Here is a 26498-nt window from a genome sequence, read left to right as displayed (position 1 = left end):
CTTCATGGGTGGTGCAGGTATTCTTATTCCTTCCCTTATGCCATTGCTGTCATTTATTTCTTCAAAAGCTATAATCACCAAATACATTGTTGCTATTATTTTGAAACTTGACTTACTAGATCAGTTAAGAGTAAGAAAAATAAAATATTTTCTTTTACGTCCATTTATTCCTTCTCTGACACCCTTAAGGCAAGTCTACTGTGCAAATGGCCTCAGTTTTTGTTTGTCTCAGAAAGTCTTTATTATTCTTTCACTTTTGAAAAATAATTCCATGGACACAAACTTCTAGGTTGGTGGATGTTTTTCTTTCAACACTTTAAATATTTCACTCTACTCTTCTTGCTTGCAGGGTTCTCAAGAGACATCAGTATAATGTTACCCTTTCTCTTCAGTAAGGTGTGTTTTTCCTCTGGTTTCTTTCAAGATATTTTGTCTTTGATTTTCAGCAGTTTTAATATGATGTGCCCAGGTGGTGTGTGTGTGTGTGTGTGTGTGTGTGTGTGTGTGTGTGTGTGTTTTAACATTTATTATATTTAGTGTTCTCGGAGTTTCCTAGTTCTGTGATTTAGTTAGTGTATCATTACTTTTTGGAAAATTATCAGCCATTCTTCAACTACTGCTTCTGTTTTTTCTCTCTTTCTCTCTTCCCATTATTTGTATATTGCACTTTTTATAATTGTCTCACAGTTCTTGGATATTCTGTGTCTCGGCACCCGCCCCTTCTTTTTTCTCTTTGTTCTTCAGTTTGGGAAGTTTCTAATTGACATATCTTTAAGTTTACCAGTTCTATCTTTGGCCATGTTCAGTCTACTTATGATCCCATCAAGGTACTCTTTATTTCTGTTATAGTTTTTTTTATTCCGGGCATTTCCTTTAGATTCTTAGTGTCTCCATATCTCTGCCTATATTAGCTTTCTCTTGCAGATTGTCACTTTTCCATTAGAGCTTTAGCATATTGATCATAATTATTTTTAATTCCAAAATCTCTGCCATACCTGTGTCTGGTTCTGATGTTTGCCTTGTCTCTTCAGACTCTGGTTTGTTTGTTTTTTTGTTATTGTGTTGTATTGTTTGTTTGTTTTACATTTAACTTACCTTACATGTTTTTGTTGAAAGCTAGAAATGTTGTATCAGTTAATAGGAACTGAGGTGAATAGACCTTCAGTGTGAGGATCTATGTTTATCTGGCTAGAGTTTGCTGTGTTTAATGTTTGCTATGACTGTAAGTGTCAGAGGCTTCAATTTCCTTTAGTATTTTGGTGTGTGTGTGTTTTTTGGGGTGTGTGTGTGTGTGTGTGTGTGTGTGTGTGTGTGTGTGTGTGTGTTTTGCCCTCCCTTGTTGTCTTTGGGATTCCTTAAAAACTTCTTTTTAAATGGAATATGTATCTTACAGGTCTCTATTGTAACCCACTGTTATATTGGAGTCCTGTTGATGTGGTGATAAGGGATTGGGAAGGGAAAGCATTATATAATCTTATGATTAAGTCACACTGTTTTAGTGGCCTTGATTCTAAGGGCTGTGACTTTGAGAAGAGTTTCTTAGCTTTTTTTTCCTCTCCCCCTCTGTCCCCTCATGTGACATTCAGAGTTATAAGGGAGCTGGAGTTAACTAGTTGCTCTTCCCCTAGGTCAGATAAGGTTCTAATAAAGAAATTTTCTTGGAGGGCAGGCCTATATTAAGGAGAAAAGAACACTCTGGACATGTTTTTTAATGATTATTTTCTCCCTCCCCCTGCTGGAAATGCTAGGGAGTTTTTCTTCAGTTTTCACAATGAAAACCTTGTAGGGTTCCTTGAAGTAAAACTCAAAAAAGTATGGCTTCTCTGCAGAGAGTGACCCACCAGGAGTTTTTAGTTTTCAAGACAGTCCATACTAGGCCTCCATCAATTCATCAATTACTGTTTAATATTTTCAAAAATTTTAAAGAATATTTTATTGATTTTTAGAAATAGAAGAAGGGACAGGGAGAAAGAGAGAGAGGGAAACGAGGAGAGAGAGAGAGAGAGAGAGAGAGAGAGAGGAGAGAGAGGGAGATAGAGAGAGAGAGGGAGAGAGGAGAGAGAGGGAGATAGAGAGAGAGAGAGAGAGAGAGAGAGAGAGAGAAATATCGCTGTGAGAACACATTGATCATTTGCCTCATGCACGCCTCCTACCAGTGATTGAGTCCACAGCCTGGGCATGTGCCCTTGACCGGGAATCAAACCGGCACTGGACAACATTTCTGCTGCACAGGAGGACACTCAACCAACTGGGCAACACTGGCTGGGTGCAGGAAATTTTTATTTTCATGTGGATACTCTTGAACTTTTCCAATTTCTTTAAATGAACATGTTAGTTGTGTGGGGTGTGGGGTAGGTTATTGATGGAAGCGTAGTAGTAAGAAATTGTTTTAGATACTAATACGCAATAGTGGCATCCCACCTCATCTTTTATTCTCCCACTCCAGCCCAGAAAAATCCATAAAATTCTGAAAACTCAACATCTGTTTTGCATTGAAATTATATTTAAACTAGAGGCCCGGTGCACAAAATTCATGCACTGGGGGTGGTGGTGGTGGTGGTGGTGGTGGTGGTGGTGGTGGTGGTGTGTGTGGTGGGGTGGTGGTGGTGTCCCTCAGCCCAGATGGTGAGAGGGTTCAGGCCAGGCCGAGGGACCCCACCAGTGCACAATAGGGCCTGGGGAGGGACTGCGGGAGGGCTCCTGAGAGTGTCCGGCCTGTCTCGCTCAGTCCCGATTGGCCGGACCCCGGCAGCAAGCTAACCTACCAGTCGGAGCATCTGCCCCCTATTGGTCAGTACACATCATAGTGACTGGTCAACCGGTTGTCTGTTCCCTGGTGGTCAGTGCACGTCATAGTGAGCAGTTGAGTGGCCTTAGCATATTGTTAGCATATTGTAGGTTTGATTGGTTGAATGGCCAACCAGATGACCAGACACTTAGCATATTAGGCTTTTATTATATAAGATGTTTTAAATTCAGATATTTTATTTAATGGATTTGGAAACCTTTATTTGTTTCCACTCTTATGATCATTGCAACCAGCTTCATTTATTATATTAGAACTTCACTTTGCACCATATTGAATGGTTTGTAATCACTTTAGTACTTAGATAAATAGAAAGAAAATAGACTTAGGATGAGGGGAAAGGTAAGTAAGAGGGAAATAATAGACTCTTGTGTTGGGCAGGCAAAGTAATAAGTACTTTAAAGTCCTTGTTGTCTTAATCATATGCACACAGTTGCATACATTTAGTAATTAAAATGGACTTAAAGAAATATAAACTTTATTCTTTTTTTCTTGTGTTTGATAAATTCATTAATTTTCTGTATTATAAATAAACTTGATTAATTTAATGTATTGCAAAATCATTTAGAAATAGCTGTCATTTGGACTAGTGACTACTAGTAGTACATTTGGGTTTGATTTATGTGTGTGTGAGCGTGTGTATAAACAGCTTTACCTTTTTAACTAATCTAATAACATTTAGGTAAAAATTGTAAAAACTCAATAAAAAGTGCCTTTTTGTGACAATTGTTAGTTTATATAGCACAACTCCAGTCTATTTATTTTATACTATTAAAGAAGCATTGTGAGTACAGTAGGTCCTGTTTGTCCACAGGGAATATGTTCCAAGACTCCCAGTGGATGCCTGAAACTACAGATAGTATAAAACCCTATATACCGGTACACTATGTTTTTGCTTTTACATTCATATCTATAATGAAGTTTAACTTAAAAATTAGGCAAAGCCCTGACCGGTTTGGCTCAATGGATAGAGTGTTGGCCTGCAGACTGAAGGGTCCCAGGTTCGATTCCAGTCAAGGGCATGCCGTACCTTGGTTACAGGCTCCTTCCTGGCCCCGGCCCTGGTTGGGGCTCGTGCAGGGGGCAACCAATTGATGTGTTTCTCTCACATCAATGTTTCTCTCTGTCTTTTCCTCTCTCTTCCACTCTCCCTAAAAATCAATGGAAAAATATCCTCAGGTGAGGATTAAAAAAAAAAATTAGGCACAGTCTGACCAGTGTGGTTCAGTTGGTTGGAGCATTGTTCCATACACCAAAAGGTGGCAGGTTCAATCCTGGTCAGGGCACATACATACCCAGGTTGCTGATCCAGTGCGAATGAGATCCATGTTTCTCTTTCCCAATTATAGCAATATACTGTAATAAAAGTTATATGACTGTAGTCTCTCTCAAATATATTATTGTGCTGACTCACCCTTCTTGTGATGTTTTAAGATGGTAGAATGTTAAACTTATTCCTGAATTTGCATAACCATCCCTTACTTGCAGTTGCAGTAAATAGCTTGGTGTCAGTTGTTTCCAGGATCACTTGCTGAAGTCTTATTCAATGCTTTCTGATGCAACACATTGCTGTCAATTGGAACATATTTTTTGTTCATGTCTTCCACCCACAGATGTAAAGCCTTTTCTATCTTACCTAAGCACTTTTCACATGCTGTAGCTGTAACTTTTTCAGTTTGAGGTTCAACGGCAAAACTAGCAGGATTTTTTTTTTCTCCTTCACAATTACATGGATAGAAGATTCATTCTTACCATGGATCTTAGCAACCTCAGCATACATCTTTTTCCTTAATAAAGTTGAGAACTTTCACCTTTTTGAAGGAACCACTTTGTGGTTTCTCTTTAGAATAGCTGAATTTTTAGCATTGCTACTCTTATGCTTTGGAGCCATTATTAAGTAAAATAAGGATTACTTGAACTCAAGCACTGCAATGCTATGACAATCTGATAACTTGGAGACAGCTGCTAAGTGACTAATTGGCAGGGAGTGTATAGGGCATGGATACACTGGACAAAGGGATGATTCATGTCTGGGTAGGAAGGAGCGGGATGGCACGAGATTTCATGATACTACTCAGAATGGCGCGACCATAGGAAGCTGAAATTGTGAAAAGTGAAATCATGGATAAGAGGGGGACAATGGTACTGAAAATTAAAAGAAATTTCAAAACTAAAAATGTACTTAGTAATGTTACTTTTACCTGAAACATTTTTTGTATTACATTCCCATGATTTGTTTATTTTATAACTAGAGGTTTTTACCTTCGACTCCCTTTACTCATTTGCCCACACCTCGATCCCCACCTCTGACAACCACTAATCTGTTCTCTTTATCTGGGAGCTTGGGGTTTTGCTTTGAGAGGGTTTTTTGTTTATTTTTGTTTTTTTAGATTCCATATATCAGTGAGGTCATACAATATTTTTCTTTGGCTGACTTATTTCAATTAGCATTAATGACTTCATGGTCCATCCAAATGGCAACATTTTATTCTTTTTTTATTGCTGAAGATTATTCCATTGTCTATATGTACCACATTTTCTTTATCCATTCATCTATTGATGGACACTTAGGTTGTTTCCAAATCTTGGCTATTGTAAATAATGCTACAGTGAATATAGGGGTGCATACACCTTTTGAGTTAATATTTTTGTTTTGTTTTGATAAATAACCAAAAGTGGAATTGCTGGATTATATGATCTGCTTCTATTTTTAATTTTTTGAGGAAACTCCATACTGTGTTTCATAGTGGCTGCACCAATCTACATTCCACTAGCAGTACATGAGGATTCCTACGTTTCCCCATCCTTGCCAACACTTGTTATTTCTTACCTATTTTTAAAAAATGTTTTTATTGATTATTTTTATAGAGAGAGGAAAGGAATGGGAGGGAGAGAGAGAAACATCAATGAGAGAAAATCATTGATTGGCTGCCTCCCGCATGCACCCTACTAGGGATTGAGTGTGAAACCTAGGCATGTGCCCCACTGGGAATCAAACTGGCAACCTCTTGGTGCTTGGGTCGATGCTCAACCAACTGAGCCACACTGGCCAAGCTATTTCTTGTCTTTTTGATAAAACCATTCTAACAGGTATGAGGTGGTATCTCATTGTTAGTTTGTTTTTTTTGCATTTCCCTGATGATTTGTGATGTTGGACATCTTTTCATATACCTGCTGGCCATGTGTATGTCTTCTTTAGGAAAATTTCTATAAGGATTCTGTGCCCATTTTTAAAATTAGATTGTTTGATTTTCTGCTATTGAATTGATAACGAGATCTCTACATATTTTGTATATTAACCTCTTATCAGATTTATAATTTTCCAAATATTTTCATTCAGTAGATTGCCTTTTCATTTTGTTGTTCCTTTTGCTGTGTAGTTTTTAATGTGATATAGTCCCACTTGTTTATTTTTGCTCTGGTTGCCTTTGAGGTTGGTATTAAGGAGCTTTCCATCTATGTTCTCTTCTCAGAGTTTTATGGTTTCAGGTCTTACATTCAAATCTTTAATCGATTTTGAGTTAATTTTGTTAATTTTTGTGTATGGTGTAAGATTGTTGTCCTGTTTCATTAATTTGTATGGGCTATCCATTTTTTCCTTCACCATTTATTAAAGTGACTATCCTTTTCCTATTGTATATTCTTGGCTCATTTGTTGTAATTAATTGATAATACATAGGTTTATTTCTGGGACTTTTGTTCTGTTTCATTGATCTATATGTCTCTTTTTATGCCAATACCATACTGTTGAATTACTATAGCTTTTTTATTTATAGTTTGAAATCAGGGAGCATGATGCCTCTGCTTTTGTTCTTCTTTCTCAAGATTGCTTTGACTCTTTGGAGTCTTTTGTGGTTCCATAGAAATTTTAGTATTGTTTGTTCTATTTCTGTGAAAAATGCCATTGGAATTTAACAGGGATTATATTGAATTTGTAGATTGCTTTGGGTACTGTGGACATTTTAATAATAGTAATTTTCCAACCCATGATAGTTTCACAATAAACTTTTGGTAGGTATTTATATAAATGAATATGAATGATATGAAATATGTAATCTTCATATTAATTTTTGACATTGTCTTTTATAATTCAGTATTTATTCTTGTTTAAAATTTATTTTAATATGTCAGTTATTTCCTAAAGTTATTTACTAATTTAAAATATTGTATAGATACTGTACATCAAAAATTGGTTCAAATATATACATGTTTATTAGCCCCAGCTGGTTTGGCTCTGTGGTTAGAGCGTTGGCTGGAGGACTGAAAGGTCGCAGGTTTGATTCAGATCAAGGGCACTTACCTCAGTGCAGGCTTGATCCCTGCCCGCCCCCTCCCCTCCTCTCTCTCTAAAAATGAAAGGAAAAAATATCCTTGGGTGAGGATTAATTAAAAAGAACACACACCCACACAAAAAATAGGAACCATTGCAACGAAATTTCTCTATTTATAATGTGTGTGTGTGTGTGTGTGTGTGTGTGTTTATATGACATTAAAAAAAATCAAATCCTAAGGGAGCTCTGCCATAAACTTTAAAGATATGGATTGTGCAAATATTTGAGTTACTACTTAGTAATTGAAGCCTTTCAATGTATTCTTTGCTGTTTGCATCCCAGTATTCTCTCTCATTGCTATGTGTTCTAATTAATGAGAGAAATAGTATCTGACATTCTTCACGTTTGTATACTTGGCCACTTATTCACTTGTATCGTTAAGCCTCAGGGTATATGAGTGAGTAGGGTATAATGTTGGAGAAATTCAAGACATGGACAAACATACAAAATGTGAGTTCAACTAAAAGATAGACCTACCAAGATGTTTAGCACTTAGATTGTTAGATTGTTAAATATGCTAGAGTTTATTATATGTAAATGTTTGAGCAGCTTCTAAAAGTACAATGGAGTATGGTATTTGTATATAAAAGCATGTTCTATTGTGTTTTAAAATGATATTTCATTTACTTTTAAGAGATTCTTAGCTGACCTTCATTGAAGGTAGGGAATTAATGAAACATATTAAACTGAAAACAAATGACCAAAAGTGTTCATGGTAATGATTTAACATGGACATATATGCAGAGAAATTTGTTTCCAAATAGTTTCAAAATATTCTTTGAAATGAAATGAACTTGAAATTTGCTTGCACTATTTTTCTTAATATTTCTGTATATTGATCTGGAGCTTTTGTATTAAAAGAGCAAGATTTCTGTTATAAAGACTATATTCAGTGTCAGAAAATTTGTTACTTTAATTTTTTGCAGGTGGTTTCAGACACCCTCACAGGTTTTCTACCATGCAGCGACTGAACATGGAGGAAAAGATGTATATCCAGGGCAATGTCTGTGGGAAGGTTGTGAGCCTTTTCAGCGACAAAGGTTTTCTTTTATTACCCACTTACAGGTACACTTTCTTAATACTGTTTGGTCAGTAACTCTTTTGCAATAAAGGTTTTGATGCATATTCTTTTACTTCCTCTTTCTCAAAAAGGATAAGCACTGTTCAAAGGATGCCCTGCTTGCAGGATTAAAACAAGATGAACCAGGACAAGCAGGAAGTCAAAAACCTTCTACCAAGTAAGGAACATGAGTTTACTTCCTGTTGTATATACAGACAGAAAAATCAGGAGAGTAGGCAAAACATATTAACAATGAAATTTAACTTTAGCATAGTAGGAAACTGGAAACCTGAGTTCTGGTCCAGCTCTACCATTCACCAGCTATGTGACCCTATTCAAATTGCTTAGAGTATTTTCTCTAAGCATCACTTCCATATTTATATGAGAAATATTTTGTAAACTGTAACTATATACAGGGGTGGACAAAAGTAGGTTTACAGTTTGAATGAAAAATAATGCAATAATTAATAAATAATACAAGAATAAACTATCACATTCACAACTGTACACCTACTTTTTCCCACCCCTATTTTTTTATTCTTTGAGAGTAATTGAACATGTATTTGATAATGGCAAAGAGATTTCTTCTTACAATTCATATACTTGTAATGAATATAGTGGAGTTCTAAGTTGCAGATTTCTGTAAGTTCCTTATTAGATTTATATAGTATCTCCTATTCTGTTTCTGAGGGCCTTAGTTGTAGATTCTGTAACCTGAATAATATTTTTAACTCTGAAAATGTGAAAATTAATTTGCCACCACTTACTAAGATACTGCAATGTACTAGGCATTGTGCCAGACCTAGGGAATTCTAAGAATAAGACATAATCTCTAACTTTAGAGCTGATATTCTAGAAAGAGAACTAGAAATATGGGAGTATAGAATCTGCTTAACATACTTTATTCAGTTTCTGTTAATGAGCATCTACTATGTGCTAGACACTAAGGTATAGAATGAGGTATACATGACCAAGATACATTTTGCTGTTCTTAAATGTCTGGAGATCCATCAGTGAGAAGTTTAGGTAATTCTTACTATATGTATTAAAGTACTAAAATGAAGAGGTGCACAAGATACTATGAGAGCTCACCTAAACCAATCCAGGGAAGGCTTTCTGACAGAAAGTACCTCCAAACTGAGACCCAAAGAATAAGGAGTAAATAGTAGAAGGTCTCATAAGCTATAATCATGAGTTTGAGTTTTATCCTACAGGCAATAGAAAGTCATTTTTCTGCCAAGTATCTTTTCCTATAATTTTCACTGTCTTTAATTTGTATATATTGTGTAGCTTATAAGAATATGTTGGAATATGTTTGGTTTTGCTCAAGTTTGGAGGAAGAGATATTTGATGTGTTGATTACAATCAATCAAAAATCTTTGTCATCGTATATAATAAAAGCCTAATGTGCTAAGTGTCCAGTCGTCCGGTCAGATGTTCAACCAATCAAAGCGTAATATGCTAATGAATGCTAAGGCCGCTCACCGCTCGCTATGATGTGCACTGACCAAGGGGCAGGCAGACACTCCGACCAGTAGGTTAGCTTGCTGCTGGGTTCTGGCCAATTGGGATTGAGCAAGATGGGCTGGACACACCCTGGAGCCCTCCCACGATCCCTCCCCAGCTGGCCAACCTCCCACGTCCCTCCCCGGCCCCAGTCATGCGCCAATGGAGTCCCTTGACCTGGCCTGCATCCTCTCACAATCTGGGACCCCTCGGGGGATGTCGGAAAGCTGGTTTTGGCCCGGGCGAACGACCGGTCACTATGATGCGCACTGACCACCAGGGGGCAGACACTCAACACAGGAGCTGCTGCCTGGTGTCAGTGTGCTCCCACATGGGGAGCGCCGCTCAGCCAGAAGCTGGGCTCATGGCTGGCGAGCCCAGTGGTGGTGGTGGGAGCCTCTCTTGCCTCCATGGCAATTGGACATTCCCAGAGGGCTCCTGGACTGCGAGAGGGTGCAGGTCGGGCTGAAGGGCCCCCCACACCCAAGTGCATGAATTTCATGCACCGGGCCTCTAGTTTTACACATAAAATCTAATAACAGTATATATGTAGATATTCTTTTCTTTTGATAACTATATATAGTTATAAACTGGTTTACAATTCAAAGATTGCTTTTACATTAACTTATTTAATATTCAGAATTAGTTTTACATATGTAAAAAAGTGCCAGAAATATCCCCACTTTACATATGTGAAACCTGAAGCATAGAGGGGCAAACTGAAATATTCAAAGTCATACAACTAGTTATTGTGCCAGAAATAGACAGATTTCCCCACATGCAAGTCAGTGCTCTTTACACCATGGCCTCGGCAGAATACAAAAGCTATTAATGCAATTTTCTGCTTGGCCAAGGAAATCTAGAATAGCTTGAATCTAATTTTCGGTTAAATTCAGTCTGAGTTTTAAAAATGATGTTAGAATTATACTGGAAGGGTTGATTAGAGTTATTAAATAATGGTGGAAAATAAGATTATATAACAAATAATTTGAAGTGTGGTGTTTAACATAATTTCATCCTATATAATAAAAGAAAAACATGCAAATTAACCGCCCCTCCACTATGCTAAAGCCACGCCCACAAGCCAATGAGGAGCGAGTATGCAAATTAATCCAACTAAGATGGCGGCAGCCACAGAGCTGGAGCGAGCAGGAGGCTTGGGTTGCCCTGGCGATGGAGGAAGCCAAGCTTCCCGCCTGCCCTGGCCAGTCCTGGGCTCTGCTCAAGGCTACAAAGTTCCAATTATAGAAGATAAATAAATCCCAGAAAGAAAAAAAAGAAAGAATAAAAGGAGAGGCTGGGAGCTTGGGTTGCTGGGGGGCGTGGCCAGCCTACAAACAGCCATCAGCCCATCACCCAGGCTGGCCAGGCACCCCAGTGGGCAAACCCCACCCTGAAGGGGGTGTGGCTAGCCTGAAAACGGCCCTCAGCCCCTCACCCAGGCTGACCAGACACCTCAGTGGGACTCCCGCCCTGATCTGGGATACCCTTCAGGGCAAAGCAGTACACCTGTGCACCAGGCCTCTATCCTATATAATAAAAGGGTAATATGCAAATTGACCCCAACAGCAGAACAACTGGGAATGACTGGTCACTATGACACACACTGACCACCAGGGGGCAGACGCTCAATGCAGGAGCTGCCCCCTGGTGGTCAGTGCGCTCCCACAGGGGGAGCTCTGCTCAGCCACAAGCCAGGCTGATGGCTGCCAGCACAGCGGTGGTGGCGGGAGCCTCTCCCACCTCCTCAGCAGCACTAAGGATATCTTACTGCAGCTTAGGCCTGCTTTCCGCTGGCAAGTGGACATCCCCCTGGGGCTCCTGGGCTGCCAGAGGGATGTCTGACTGCCAGCTTAGGCCCGTTCCCCCCCAGGGAGCGGGCCTAAGCCAGCAGGTGGACATCCCCTGAGGGGTCCCAGACTGCGAGAGGGCACATGCCGGGCTGAGGGGACCCCCCCGCCCCCCGAGTGCACAAAGTTTTGTGCACCGGGCCTTTAGTATTATTATATTAGGTTATCTTTTTCTGGATCACCTATACCTATGTCAATACATTCTTAGGTAATATTATTTTAGTCTTGGTATTGTTTAGCCAAAATAATTTGCAGCTCAAATTGCAGACAATGTTTTTATTTGTTAACATCTTCACATTACATTCAATGATGTAAACTCCACAAACTTCGGTACTATGCTGTAATTTTAAATTAAATTTATTGGGGTAACCTTGGTTAATAACACTATATAAGTTTCAGGTGTACAACATTATAATACATCATCTGTATATTGCATTGTGTGCTCACTGCCCAAAAACCACTCTCCTTCTATCACCATATATTTAAGCCGCCTCACCCTCTTCATCCTCCCCCTCTGACAACAAACATACTGTTGTCTCTGTCTATAAGTTTGTTTTTTATTTTATTTTTTTTTCATTTGTTGCTTCCTGTTTCATATCCCACATATGAATACAATCATGGTTCTTGTCCTTTTCCATCTGACTTATGTTGTATTTATTTTTATTGCATGTTTACTAGCACAGTAACTTTAAAAATGGATTATGCTGGAACATCTATTGTTTGCTTTAAAATTGGTAAATTGGAAAGTAAAACACTTGAAATTTCACCTAATACTAAGAGCCCCTTTTGTATAGGCTGACACAAAGAATAAATATTAATGCTGGACCATGGGAGATTTTATTCATCCTGTATCCACCTGGAGTTGACAGCTTGGTTATGGTCAGTCTGCAGCATCATGTTAACAGTCTCTTTTTCTGTCTGATAATTTAGGCAGCCAGTTGTGGGGGGCACAAGCTCAACTCCTAGAGCACAAAAGGCCATTGTGAATCATCCCAGTGCTGCCCTTATGGCTCTAAGGAGAGGATCAAGAAACCTCGTCTTTCGAGATTTTACAGTAAGCAAGCCTTGAAAGCCTTTCCTGTAAAGGTGTGAGCACTGTGTGATTTAGATCTTTATTCTTTTCTTTTCCTTTCTTTTTAAGGATGAAAAAGAGGGACCAATAACTAAACACATCCGACTAACAGCTGCCTTAATATTAAAAAATATTGGTAAATATTCAGAATGTGGTCGCAGGTGAGTAATCTGTTTTCCATAGCCGAAATGAATTTAGATTATTTTACTTTTCTTAAAAGGTAATGAAATTAGATATCTATATTTTATTCACTGTTTTTCTCAGGAACTTTGTATGTCAAAAAGCTTATGCCAAGGTCAGGCCATCGTGATCTCTTAAAAGCCAAAAAATAGAGAGAAGTTGAAACTACCAAAAGGTGTTCCTTTAATTGTTTTATTATGTTAATTTTCTTGGTAGCCATAGACTTTAAAGTAAAAAGTATATCTGCTAAAGGGAAAACTTAGGGAGGGAGGAATGAATTAATCATTTGAATTATGTGGAATTAGAATAAAATTCAATCTGTTAATTGGCATTTTAATGAAGCTATCAAAGTTAACATTTACTATGATATGCTAAAGTGTTAAAAAAGTTACTTTCTAATGGACTTAACCAAGAGAAAACTTGGGATTTTGTAGGTCCTTGAAAGACGAAATGTTCTCTTGATGCCTTTTGGACCTTGTCTCCCTTGAAACTTAACTGGCTTCTCTAGTATTCCTCCCATATCTCAAGCTCCTTTGTTGAAAAGTTGTCCTCTAAGGCATCTTGTCTTCCGGATAGTGAAGATAGGGACTTTCTCACTGAGTCTCTCTTCTCTCACATTCCTATTCCCTAAATATATCTTGAATCTACCTTAGTTCTCCTTCCTTCTCCTCATTTTGCCTTTTATGATATTTCTTGCAATAATCTTACAACTGGATTTTCCAAACATAAAAACAGTGTTATCAATTACAAAAAAAAGCAATGAATTTGACTATATCAAATTTTAAAACTTTTATAAATTAAAGATGACTAAAACTCTTAGAGCTAAAGAACTTTTGCAATGACAAAAGTTACTATATTTAGTGTATCAAGTATTCTCACAGATGAGTAAGAAAAATTCTTAATATTCAAATTTTTTAAAAATAAAGCTTTTCAAAAGAAATATGAAGGTTTAGTAACCACATGAGAGCACTGGTGTCTTCCTGTTTAATTTATAACATGATTTCTTCCTACCTTTCTCACTGTGTTGCCCTCCCACTCTTCTTTTTGCTGCATAGCCTATGTTTAAGTTTCAGCCACACTAAATCACATGCAAATTCCTAATCATGCTAGACTTTCATGTTACACTTTTGTACGTTTGTTCCAGTGCTCATTGTTTATTACCCCTTGCCTGGAATACCCTTCTCCCTGTGATACCTGCCTATTAAATATCTGCAGACTCTTCATAATTCAACTCAGACATTAGCTTCTGTCTACAACCTTTCTTATGCTGTGTTCCCCTTCCCCACCGAGTTTGTTGTTCTCTATTTTTATAACATTCTGTCTCACAACATTTAATATTACTTTGTAAATCATTTTGATATTACCTTTTTCCCTTACTGACCTATGTTCTGACTTTCTCTGATTAATATTTGTAGCCTGAACACCTAGCACAATGCCCAATACATTATAGGTAATCTCTACTTCCTATTCATATTTAGGATTCAACTCAAGGTGACCTCTTCCTTTCCTGACATCTTTCTTACAAACCTACTCCTGACCTAGGGTGCAGTAGGTACTCTCTACCACTGCACACGTTGCTTGTTACCACCTGAGTTCTTTAAAAGCAGGGATTGAACATTTATTTTGTGTGTGTGTCCTTAGTGCCTAGAATACTGTTGGGAATGTACTAGTGATTCAATAAGTATTTGATTGATAGACAGATGGAAGAAAAGAAGTCTCACAAATTAACTTTTTCATAGAATCTGTCAAATTTGTGTAGGCAATTGGAATTATAAAAGTAATTTTAAACTTTTTCTTAGGGCTTTTTCCTCACATTCTATTTTTTTTTAATCTTTATTTGTTTGAAAGTATTACATATGTCCCCTGTTTTCCCCCATTAACTTCTAGCCCGTCCTTTCCCCCAACCCCAGGCCTTCATCACCTTACTGTCTTTGTCCATGAGTTACGCATACATGCATACAAGTTCTTTGGTTGATCTCTTTTATCCACCCTCCCTGTCTTCCCTCTGCAATTCGACAGTCTGTCCCATGCTTCTGTGTCTCTGGATCTATTTTGTTCATTAGATTCTACACATGAGTGAGATCATGTGATACTTATCTTTCTGACTGGCTTATTTCGCTTAGCATAATGCTCTCCAGGTCCATCCAAGCTGTTGCAAATGGTAAGAGGTCTTTCTTTTTTATAGCTGGGTAGTATTACATTGTGTAGATGTACCACAGGTTTTTAATCCACTCATCTGCTGATGGACACTTGGGCTGTTTCCAAATCTTAGCTATTGTAAATTGTGCTGCTATGAACATAGGGGTGCATATATTCTTTTTAATTGGTGTTTCAGGATTCTTAGAATAAATTCCTAGGAGTGGGATCACTGGGTCAAATGGGAGTTCCATATTTAATTCTTTGAGGAAACTCCATAATACTGTTTTCAACAGTGGCTGCACCAGTTTGCATTACCACCAGCAGTGTACTTTGCCAATGATTCATCTGATAAGGGGTTAAATTCCAAAATATATAGGTAACTCATACAACTTAACAAAATGAAGGCAAGCAATCCAATTAAAAAATGGGCAAGGGACCTAAATAGACACTTCTCCAAAGTGGACATACAGAAAGCCAAGAGACATATGAAAAAATGCTTAAAGTCACTAATCATAAGAGATGCAAATCAAAACAACAATGAGATATCACCTCACACCTGTCAGAATGGCTATCATCAACAAATCAACAAGTGTTGGCGAGGATGTGGAGAAAAGGAAACCGTAACTTTCCTCAGATTCTTTTTGTTTTTAATGTGTTCTTATTAACTTTTAGAGAGAACGAGAGAGATAGAAACATCAATGAGAGAGAAACATTGATCGGCTCCTGCATGCCCCCCCTAACTGCGGATCAAGCCCAAAACCCAGGCATGTGCTCTTACCAGGAGTCGAACCAGTGACTTGGTGCATGGATGCCACTGAGCGATACCAGCTGGGCCACATTACACACTCTTAAGCTTACAGCAAAGACACTTTGGCTTGAATATAATTATTGGGCCAAAAGTTTTCATTTTACTGTTTTTATGCTGTTGTTGATTTTGTTATTTTATTTAACTCTGAACCTCCCAAATGTCTTCTGGCATCTTCAGTTTCTATTATCTTAATATGGCAGAAGCAAAAGAATTAACACAATCCACTAAATTCTTTCCATTTACCTTCCCAGTCCAGGTTGGAATCCCCATATAGAACATCTATACTGATGGGGAGTTTTGCTTGAGTTAAAATACTGAAAGAGAATCTGGCAAAACATAAATATGTGGGGAAGAGAGTGTAGGAAATCAGATAGCTGCACAAGATAGTTCTCTGATGATACTTCTCATCTCTGGTGAAATAAGTTACTGGTTGTGGTTTGTTTTTTTCTTAGACTAAAGCAAATTCTATTTGCAGTAAAAAAACAAAAAACAAAAAACCCTGCAGCACAAAAGGAAGATACATGGATATTTACCTTTATTCTTACAGTACATCATACTGAACAACATGAAATGTCAGTATTTTTAAAATTTGAAATTCAAAATGATTGAATAGTTTAAGATGTTTAAACGCAGTTTATCTCCATTCTGATTAAGCATGAGCACTGGAGAATTGCAATGTGTTTCTTTTCCTTTTGATGCATTTATTTTGTATCAGTGTAATACAGGGGTCTTATTTAAAAATCAAATGGTGCCCTAGCTGGTTTGGCTCAATGGATAGAGCGTTGGTCTGTGGACTGAAGGGTCCCAGGTTCGATTCCGGCCAAGGGCACATGCCTGGGTTGCGGGCTCGATGCCCAGTAGGGGGCGTTCAGGAGGCAGCCAATCAATGATTCTCATCATTGATGTTTCTATCTCTCTCTCCCTCTCCCTTCCTCTCTAAAAATCAATAAAATATATTTTTTAAAAAATAAAAATCAAATGGTACTTTTCTATACACTAATAATGAACGATTCAAAAAATAAATTAAGAGAACAATTTCATTTACAATAAATCAAAAGAATAAAATATATAGAAATCGTATTAACCAAGAATATGGAAGACTTACATACTGAAAACTATAAATCATTGCTGAAAGAAATTAAAGAAGACATAAATAAATGGGGAAATATCCTTTTGGAAGATTTAATAGAGTTAAAATGTCAGTACTACCCAAAGCAATCTACAGATTCAATGCAACTCTTATCATAATCAAAATGACTCTTTTTAAAAGAAAAATCCATTCTAAAACTTGGAATCTCAAGGGACCCTGAATAGGCAAAACTCCCTTGAAAAAGAAAGTTGGTGGACTTACACATCCTGGTTTCAAAATTTACTCAAAGCTACAGTGATCAAAACTGTGGTACTGGGGAAAAGATAGACATACCGACCAAAAGAACAGAATAGAGAGCCCAGACATGAGATCTCACATACATGGTCAAGTGGTTTTCAATAAGGTTCCAATTCTCCCTTCAAGAAGGAAAAGACAGTCTTTTCAACAAATGGAGTTGGGAAAACTGGGTAGTCACATACAAAAGAAGGAAGTTTAACCCTTTAGCAAACACCATATACAGAAATTAACTCAAAATGGATCAAAGACGTAAATGTAAGAGTTAAAACTTTATAGCTTCGTGACACTGGACTTAGCAATGAGTTCTTGGATATGTGGATATGACACCAAAGGCACAGGCAACAAAAGAAAAACAAATTGAACTTCATCAGAATTAGAAACTTGTGCATCAAAGGATACTACTGACAGAATAAAAAGGCAACCCATAGAATGGAAGAAAATAATTATAAATCACATATCTGATAAAGGGGTTGATATCCAGAAAATATAAAGAACTCCTGAAACTCAACCACAAACAAACCAAGTTAAAAATAAGCAAAGGACTTAAACATTTCTCCAAATAAGATAAACAAATGGCCAATAAGCACATGACAAGATCCTCAACATTACTAATCATTAGGGAAATGCAAATCAAAACCACAGTGAAATACTACTTCATACCCATTAGGATGACTTATTAAAATACAAAACAAAAAGTGTTGGCATAGATGTGGAAAAATTGGAACCCTTGTGTATTACTGGTGGAAATATAAAAAGGGACAGCCGCTATGAAAATGGTATGGCAGTCCTCTAAAAATTAAACATATCTATGCAATTCCACTTCTGGCTATATACACAAAAGAACTGAAAGCAGGTAGTTGAACAGATATTTACGTGCCCACTGTTCATAGCAGCTTGGCTGGAAGGTGGAAGTAACCCAAGTGTCCATCAATAGATGAATGAATAACTGAAATGTGGTTTGTGTGTATATACAATGGAATGTTAGCCTTAAAAAAGAATGAGAGCTTCTAGTTAATATGGAGTAGGTAAACACAACTAACAGCTAAAGTACAGAATAGCCATCATTGAGAACCACCCCTGAACAGAAGTGCTATAAATATGGGTACTAACTCATTTAAGAATTGGTAGGTGAGACCGAGATGCAGAACAGGCTGGTCCCACACCCATGTGTGGTGGTTAAACATCATGAGGGATATCTCAGCTGAGGAAGACTCTCCTGAAAGCCAGGAGTCCCAGCCCCACACCAGGCTCCCTAGTCCAGGGTTCCAGTACCAGAAAGAGAAATCCCCATAATTTCTAGCTGTAAATACCAGCAAGATTGCAGCTGAGTGAGACAGAGGGCTGCTGGAATCCCAGCCGTTTATCTTAAAGAACCTGCACAGGGACTTACTCAGATTCATGCTGAACTCCAGCACTGGGGTAGCAGCTTGATAGGCACCAGGGGCATATGAGGAGGAGGTGAATTATCTGGCTTTGGGTGAGGGCCGGAGGAGCAGCTTTATCCCAGACAGAAGTGCTGGCAGAGGCCATTGTTCCTCTAAATCTGAGTCTCCATTATTCTGGCTGATAACTTTTTGCCCTGCCCTGGTGATTCCTTGAGACCCACATCACCCAACTTGTAGGTCCTTCCAAGCCAATTCCAATGTTTTTTTCCATACAAATGGCCTGTCTTAGCTCATGCTGCGGACATTCCTAAACTTTCTCAAAGGTTCACAAACCCCAAACAAGCAGCATCTGGCCTCAGCATCCCACATACCTTTTGCTAAGTGGCCCCAGGCTTGGCACTAGCAACATCTGGCCTTGGTTTACAGCTTGGCCTCCCCTGGGAACCTGCAAGCCCAGCATAAGTGATAACCATCTATATATCAATCTGTAGCTCATGCCTGGCTGCCCCAGGCAGGGAACAGTCAGAAGCCGACCTTGGCCTGCATCTCCCAGGAAGCCCCAGACCCAGCTCACACAGTGGCCAGCTTCAACCATGCTAGAGTACCACCCAACAACCTCCACAAGACACACTCAAGGGGTGGGCTCTGCAGGCACCAAGACCCTACTTGAAGTGAGTCCTGCTCCATGGGTTGGCCGTAGCTCCTCTGCTATAGTTACAGCCAGTCCTCATAGCTGATTGATCTGGGGGTCAATCCTTCCCATTGACACACCAACAACAATCAAGGCTCAACTACAGTAGGAGGTTGCACACAGACTCCACTTTTGGGGAGTGGGGACCTAGACCCCAGGAGTCTGTGCCACTGGGCCTTACAAGCCACTGGGCCCTATAAGACACCTACTATATAAAGCCACCTTATGAAGATTGGGAGACATAGCAGATCTTCCTAATACATAGAAACAAACAGAGGCAACCAAAATGAGGAGACAAAGAAAAATGTCCCAAGTAAAAGAACAGGGGAAATCTCCAGAAGAAATGGAGGCAAGCAGCCCTAGCTGGTTTGGCTCAGTGGATAGAGCAGACACCTGGTTGGATTCTGGTCAAGGGCACATGCCCCTATTGCAGGCTCAGTCCCCAGTAGGGGATGTGCAGGAGGCAGCTGATCAATGATTCTCTCTCATCATTGATGTTTCTATCTCTCCCTCTCCCTTCCTCTCTAAAATCAATAAAAATAGATTTTTAAAAAAAGAAAGAAATGGAGGTAAACAACTCAGATACAGAATTCAAAACAATGGTTACAAGGATACTCAAGGAACTTAGTGAGAACTTCAACACCATTAAAAAAGGACAAAACCATAAAAAAGGCCAGTCAGAAATGCAGAATACAATAATTGAAATGAAGAATACACTAGAAGGAATCAGCAGATTAGATGAAGCAGAGTATCAAAGCAGCAATTTGGAAGACAAAGTAGCAGAAAACACCCAATTGGAGTAGCAAAAAGAAAGAATCCCAAAAAATGAGAATAGTTTAAGGGACCTTTGGGACAACATCAAGCCTAACATCATAGGTGTGTACCAGGAGGAGGAGAGAGCATGGGATTGAGAACCTATTTGAAAAAATAATAAGTGAAAATTTTCCTATCCTGGTGAAGGAAATAGACATTCAAGTCCAGGAAGCACAGAGTCCCAAACAAAATAAACCCAAAGAGGCTAACACCAAGACACATCATAATTAAAATGGCAAAGTTTAAAGGCAAAGAGAGACACTTAAAAGCAGCATTGTCTCTGTTTCCCATTTCTTGAACTTTTGTTTTGTGGATGCTAGACCCTTATAGATGAGTCTCTAATTTTCTTTTCTCTCTCAGCTTTAATTTTTGTCTATTTTCTGGAAATTTTCTTCACTTCAATATCAATCTATTGAATTTTTACTTTAGCTATTCTGCTTTAATTTCTAAGTGCTCTTTCTGAGTTGCCGATTATTGCTGTCCTGTAACATTCTGTTCATATGTTGAAGAGAGTGCCTTCTCTCTCTGAGGATATTAATTTCTAGTATTTTTGAAATCTCATCTGCTTGCAGTATAGTTGCCATTTCCTTGAAATTCCTTGAATGTCTGAAATTCCTTGGCTTCATTAAATTGTAAGAATAAAATATTTTTAAAAATTAGTTGGGCCCTCTGGGTGTGTGCCCTCCATTGTCACTAGTGATTGCTATTTTAGGGTGACCCCTGATAAACCAGTTGGTTTATTAGAAGCCCACTTCCACCCCAAATGTTAGTTTCTGTAGAGAGACTGTTTCTCCAGAGAACAATCTCTGATTTTCTTGCCTTTGGAGGTGGGCAGTTTGGATAAGGATCAATGTGAGATCCTGGATCCTGGAAACAGAAAGGGGGAGGGGCCAGGAAGCTGTCCCTGTGTTCATGTGTGTTCACTTTCACCCAGTCCCAGGTTTTGTCCCGTCGATCACCTCCTAACCTTCCCAGTGTCTGTCACTGTAAGGTTTAAGCCTTTCTGGCTTGGTTTCTCCAGAAAATAAATTTATTTATTTTGGAAGCTAAAGGAGATACACTTGTATTCAAACTCCTGATTCGTGTCTTAAATTGTCTTCAGTAATGCTACTTAAAAACTATTTCACATTATCTATTAAGTGCATTAAAGTGACACAATGTTTATGCTTTGTTAAACATATCAAAAAGAACTTTTGAAATATGAAAGTGAAAGTATAATTTTATACAATAAAACAGACATATTTCATTTTTTATCTAGTGAGTGCTTATTTAATTTGTGTAAATCCGCCCCAAATAAAAGATATTAATTTATATAAAAAGTGAAATTGTACCCAGCCAGTGTGGCTCAGTGGTTTGAGGATCACCTATGAACCAGGGAGTCATGGTTTGACTCCCGGTCAGGGAACATGCCCAGGTTGTAGGCTTAGTCCCCAGTGTGAGGTGTGCTGGAGGCAGTGATTCTCTCTCATCATTGATGTTTCTCTCTCTCTCTCCCTCTTCCTTCCTCTCTGAAATCAATAATAAAAAAAATTTTTTTAAGTGAAATTGTTACCTTAAAATCATCCTGGTGACTTAAATTTAGTGTTTCTAGTTTTATACATGTGACATAAAAATAAAACAAAGAATACTTTTTAATATGCGACTGTCAGTTTGGAAAATATGATTTTAAGATTTTGAAACAATGTTTTTCTTTGTCAAAGTGTCTTAATTTATAAAGGTGAAATATTTTGATTCTACTTTGTATGCTATTTCTAAATAAAGATTTTTATGACTTTCTTTCATAGAAATTTCATAGTTCATTTAAAGAGTTGTTAAATAAACTTGTGAAATAAGTTATGTCTAAAGAAGAGTATAAAACACAGAAGTGTAAAGCCCAATGAATTATCACAGAATGAACCCCCTTATAACCAACCATCCAAGTTAAGAAATATAACAGCATTGCACTAGCTGGTTTGGCTTAGTGGACAGAGCGTTGGCCTGCAGACTGAAGAGTCCCGGGTTCGATTCCGGTCAAGGGCACATGCCCAAGCTCGATCTCCAATAGGGGGCATGCAAGAGGCAGCCAATCAATAATTCTCTCTCATCATTGATGTTTCTATCTCTCTCTACCTCTCCCTTCCTCTCTGAGATCAATAAAAATATATTTTAAAAAAGAAAAAAATAGAACAGCATCAGTACCACAGAGCCCCTTTGAATCCCATCGTCTTCTGGAGTATCACTCTTCATCTGTAAACACCACAGATGAATTTTGCCTGATTTTGAACTTTACATAAGTAGAATCATATAGTATATATTCTCTTACTTTTTTTCCCACTCAGCATGTTTGTGAACCTTATTCATGTTATTGCATATAGCTGTACTTTGTTCATATTATTGCAGTATAGAATTCTATTGCATAAATATACTCAAATTTATTTTATTCTACTTTTGATGGGCATGTGGGTTGTTTCCAGTTTGAGGCTATTAAGAATGCTGCTGTGAACATTCTATACATGGTTTTTGGCCATATATGTACATATTTCTCTTGAGCTTTTATGAAGGATTGGTGATTCATAGGATATTAGAACTTTAGTACATAACCATTCCAGAGGTTTTATTACTCCCTACAGCAATGTATGAGTCTCAGTTACTCCACATACTGATCAATATTTGATATTATAATTTTAATGCTTAATTTTAGTCATTTTTTTTCAGTCTATGGAGTATCTATATATGGAAACTACATAAAAGCAAATACCCAAATAGCCAGAAAAATGCTCAATTCCTTAGTCGTGAATCTCAAATTTTTTATAGTTATTTTGCTGTGCTTTGCTATGCTATGGTAAAAATTACTACAGTCCCCACATGTTAAACTTTTGGCTTTGAATTTCTGTCTTTTCCCATTTATTGCTTCCTTATAATGTTTGTCATTCAAAATTTAGAAGTCTTCATCTCCCTCCTTTTCACTTTCAGTTCCTTTTACCCAGGATTATTTTAATGAAGGCACTGAAAATTCTTGGATAATCTCATGCTGTTTTCTAACATGTTATGTAAAATTTTCACGCATAAGGCAAACCTGGAATAATTTTGCAGTGAACACTTACTAGTATATACCAATCACCTAGCTTTTACCATTGATAGTTTAGTAATACAGTTGACCCTTGAACAACGTGGGGGTTAGGAACGTTGAGCACACCCCCTAAACCCCTTGGTCTCTCCCCCCCCCGCACAGTTGAAAATCAGCATATAAACTTTTGACTCCCTCAAAAATCTAATAGCCCAGCCAGTGTTGCTCAGTGGTTGAGCATTGACCTATGAAGCAGGAGGTCATGGTTTGATTCCTGGTCAGGGCACATGTCCGAGTTGTAGGCTTGATCCCCAGTAGGGGGCGTGCAGGAGGCAGTTGATAAATGATTCCCTCTCATCATTGATGTCTCCATCCTTCTCTCTCTTCCTCTCTCAAATAAATAAGAATATATATATTTTAAAAATCTGATAGCCTAGTGTTGACTGGAAACCTTACGTAAACAGTCGATTAACACAGATTTTATATGTTATATACAATACAATATTCCTATAATAAACTAGAGAAAAGAAAAATTAAGAAAATAATAAAGAAAAAATATATTTACAATTTTTATTGCATATAAGTGGAACCACGCAGTAAGTTTGTAAATTTTTTAAAAACCAGTTTCTTCTATGGAATATTGTGGTGTTCAAATAATAGTTAAGGTAAATGTTGCCTGTTTTCACTTAATGAAGAGAAAGAAACTTTATCATACTAGGACCTAATTTTTATTTTCAATTAATCTCTTAAAAGCAACCATTTTGTTTCCCTCCAACTGTTTTCTGACAGGATCTGAATTTTTTAAATTTTTTTATTAAGCACACTTAGCATGAGGTCTGTCCTCCTAACAAACTTTTAGGTGTGCAGTACATTCTTGTTGCAGCGGTTGCCAACCGGTGGTCCGTGGACCACTGGAGGTCCATGAGGTCCAAAAGGTTGGCAACCACTGGACTAGAGGTACAAAGTGTACAGCAGATCTCTAGAGCTTTTCATCTTGCTTAACTGAGACTTTATTCTCATTGATTAGTAATTCCTTATTTCCATCTCTCCCCAGCCCCTGGCAACCACCATTCCACTCTTTGATTCTATGAATTTTACTCTTGTAGAGATACTGCCTGAATTTTCTAGAAGCATGAATGGAGATTAATGCAAATTATTCTACGTGGTGTCCTGTATTTAGAAAGGTACCATGAAGAAAAAACAAGCCAAGAAGTTGCCTAATTCTGACACTACTGTTTAAGTAGCTAGAAAGTCATTTCCATTTGAGGTGCCTCAGGTTGGCTGTTTACTTTGTAAATTAAATAGGTTTAACTAGTTTCCCAAATTCCTTTTTATCTTCCAGCAATTTTATATCTACATTTACTGTGGGACTCTGTATTATGTCGTTTAAAATTTTAGTTTTTAAACTTGCAAAGTCCGCAAGGAATCAACTCTGGGACCTTGGATGCTGATAAACTTCTTTGTTTTCTTCCAGATTGTTAAAGAGACATGAAAACAACCTATCAGTGCTAGCCATTAGTAACATGGAAGCGTCCTCCACCCTTGCCAAATGCCTTTACGAACTTAACTTTACGGTTCAGAGTAAAGAACAAGAAAAAGACTCAGAAATGCTGCAGTGAAAAATAATTCCACTTCTGTAGTGGGGAACTCAAAGTCAGATACATTTCACATGTTACTGAAGAAAGCACCAAGTCTTAATGGAGCAGAGACCATAGAATGAATTATTTTATCTCCTCCCATGATGCTGAGAGGAAGCTTCGTATTCTGATCCCTGAGTGATCCCTTTGTTCTGTTTTAAAAAAAATCTAAAAAGAAAAAGAAAAAAAAAACTGCTGTGGGATTGTCAACCAGCTTATCTGCAGGATGTCTCTCAGATCTGATAAGTCCTGATGGAAACTGGTATGATCAGAATTCAGTACCATCCACATTGGAATATACATGGAATATTGTAAAACCTACATGAGCAGATGAAATAGAAGCATTAAATATTTTTATCTATATCCAAAAAGGAGCACATTTTTATATTTACAAAACCGTTTAAGCTGGTTTGAATAATTAAAAAAAAAAGTTTCAGCACACCTATACCCCGTATCTCCAAGGGGGCCACTAATATCTAGATATGGATTGTGTGTTTTGTTTAGAAATCAGTAGCTTGGTTTTCTTACTTGAGCCAATATATTTTCACTTATTTATTATCATAAAAATTTACCAGTCTGAATAGATCCTGTAAATATTTGTGAATAGAATGAACACCTTTCATGCCACTGCAGCCACTGGAAATACATTCTGTGGTGTCCTAGAAGCATTACTGGTAGGTCCTAAAGTTTTCTAGACTTTCCTGTCAATTGTAAGTAATTGTGATATATTCTACGCAGTGGATGAATGTTCTTTAAATTTGTGTAAATACTTCTGCAAAGGTACTGATGCTGTAAAGTCAAAACAGTTGTGGAACTGTGATTTTTTTTTTCCCTTTTCTTTTTTTGTATTATACACCTTGTTAGAACTCATTTTGCTGGCTGAAAGAGTAATGAATAATATATCTCATGTCATTTTTGTAGAAGAAAAACTATTTGAAGGTATTTTTTGGTTTTCCCTAACATGTATCCACTGTAAACGTTTGTCATGTGCAAGCTCAAAGCTTGGACAGAATTTTTTTGTATTTGTAAATTGGTTTAAATACATGGAATTTTATACAGGTTTTCTCCTGTGTTATATATGCATTATGTGCAGGTATGATATTTTCTTCACTACTTTTTCTATCTTAATATAGTGTGGAATTTTATTGTATTATTCTTCCATTCTTAATACTGTATCACATTCCTGCTCAGAAACTGCTCACTTCCTTATTAAATTGTCTTTTCTCCTCAGCGTGACATGTATCCATTTATAACTGCCTATTGCCTGTTCTATTAGCACCCAAAAGTGTGGAAGGCCTCCAGCCACCATTTCTGCTGTGTCATTAGGATGTGCAGTAAAAATAGAGACCTAACAGTTATGTTATAGAATGGCTTTATTTACTTTGGTGACTGTTTATAGTTTTTAAATAAAAGACTGAACATTTTCTTGAGTCCTTCATTTCTGAGTATGGTTAAGACATTCTTTAAAAATTCAGCAGAAGGCAAGGGCCAGTCACCTATTTGATGTACGTTGATTTATAATACATTGAACAGAGAATAGCTAAGAGAGTTCCTTTACTGAGAGAGTGCAGGAGATAGGCAGGAGATTCAGAGTATTTATTTTCCATTAGACTGCAAGGCAAACCCGGATTATTGTTTGACACTGTTTCTTTGACAAATCATTCAGAACCACAGTGCATCCAAGCACTCAACTTGAATTTGGGAGCAGCTTCTGAGAGTAAAAGGGCCTTAGTTTGGATCTAAAAAATTTTCTTCACTATTTTGATTCAACTATTAGCAAAGGAGAA

At 37.7% G+C, this 26498-nt stretch overlaps 1 protein-coding gene across 2 annotated transcripts in view; it reads left to right on the top strand.

Moving 5' to 3' along the window:
- Window positions 1-25941, top strand: part of ARID2 (AT-rich interaction domain 2) — a 192384-nt gene extending 166443 nt beyond the window's left edge. The window contains exons 17-21 of one of the 2 annotated variants that reach the window (XM_070410384.1): window positions 8064-8202; window positions 8290-8375; window positions 12484-12607; window positions 12695-12786; window positions 24549-25941. In XM_070410384.1, the coding sequence (XP_070266485.1) occupies window positions 8064-8202; window positions 8290-8375; window positions 12484-12607; window positions 12695-12786; window positions 24549-24693 (586 nt within the window). In that variant the 3' untranslated portion in view covers window positions 24694-25941. Of the gene's footprint in view, window positions 1-8063; window positions 8203-8289; window positions 8376-12483; window positions 12608-12694; window positions 12787-12889 lie in introns of both variants that reach the window. The other variant, XM_070410385.1, reaches the window with a different exon arrangement.
- Window positions 25942-26498: the final 557 nt, after the last annotated feature.

Source organism: Myotis yumanensis, unplaced genomic scaffold, assembly GCF_028538775.1.
Source record: "Myotis yumanensis isolate MYYU_CA2020_CCGP unplaced genomic scaffold, mMyoYum1.0.hap1 SCAF_3, whole genome shotgun sequence".
Lineage (NCBI taxonomy): Eukaryota > Metazoa > Chordata > Mammalia > Chiroptera > Vespertilionidae > Myotis > Myotis yumanensis.
This window is presented reverse-complemented; position numbering and strand designations above follow the sequence as displayed.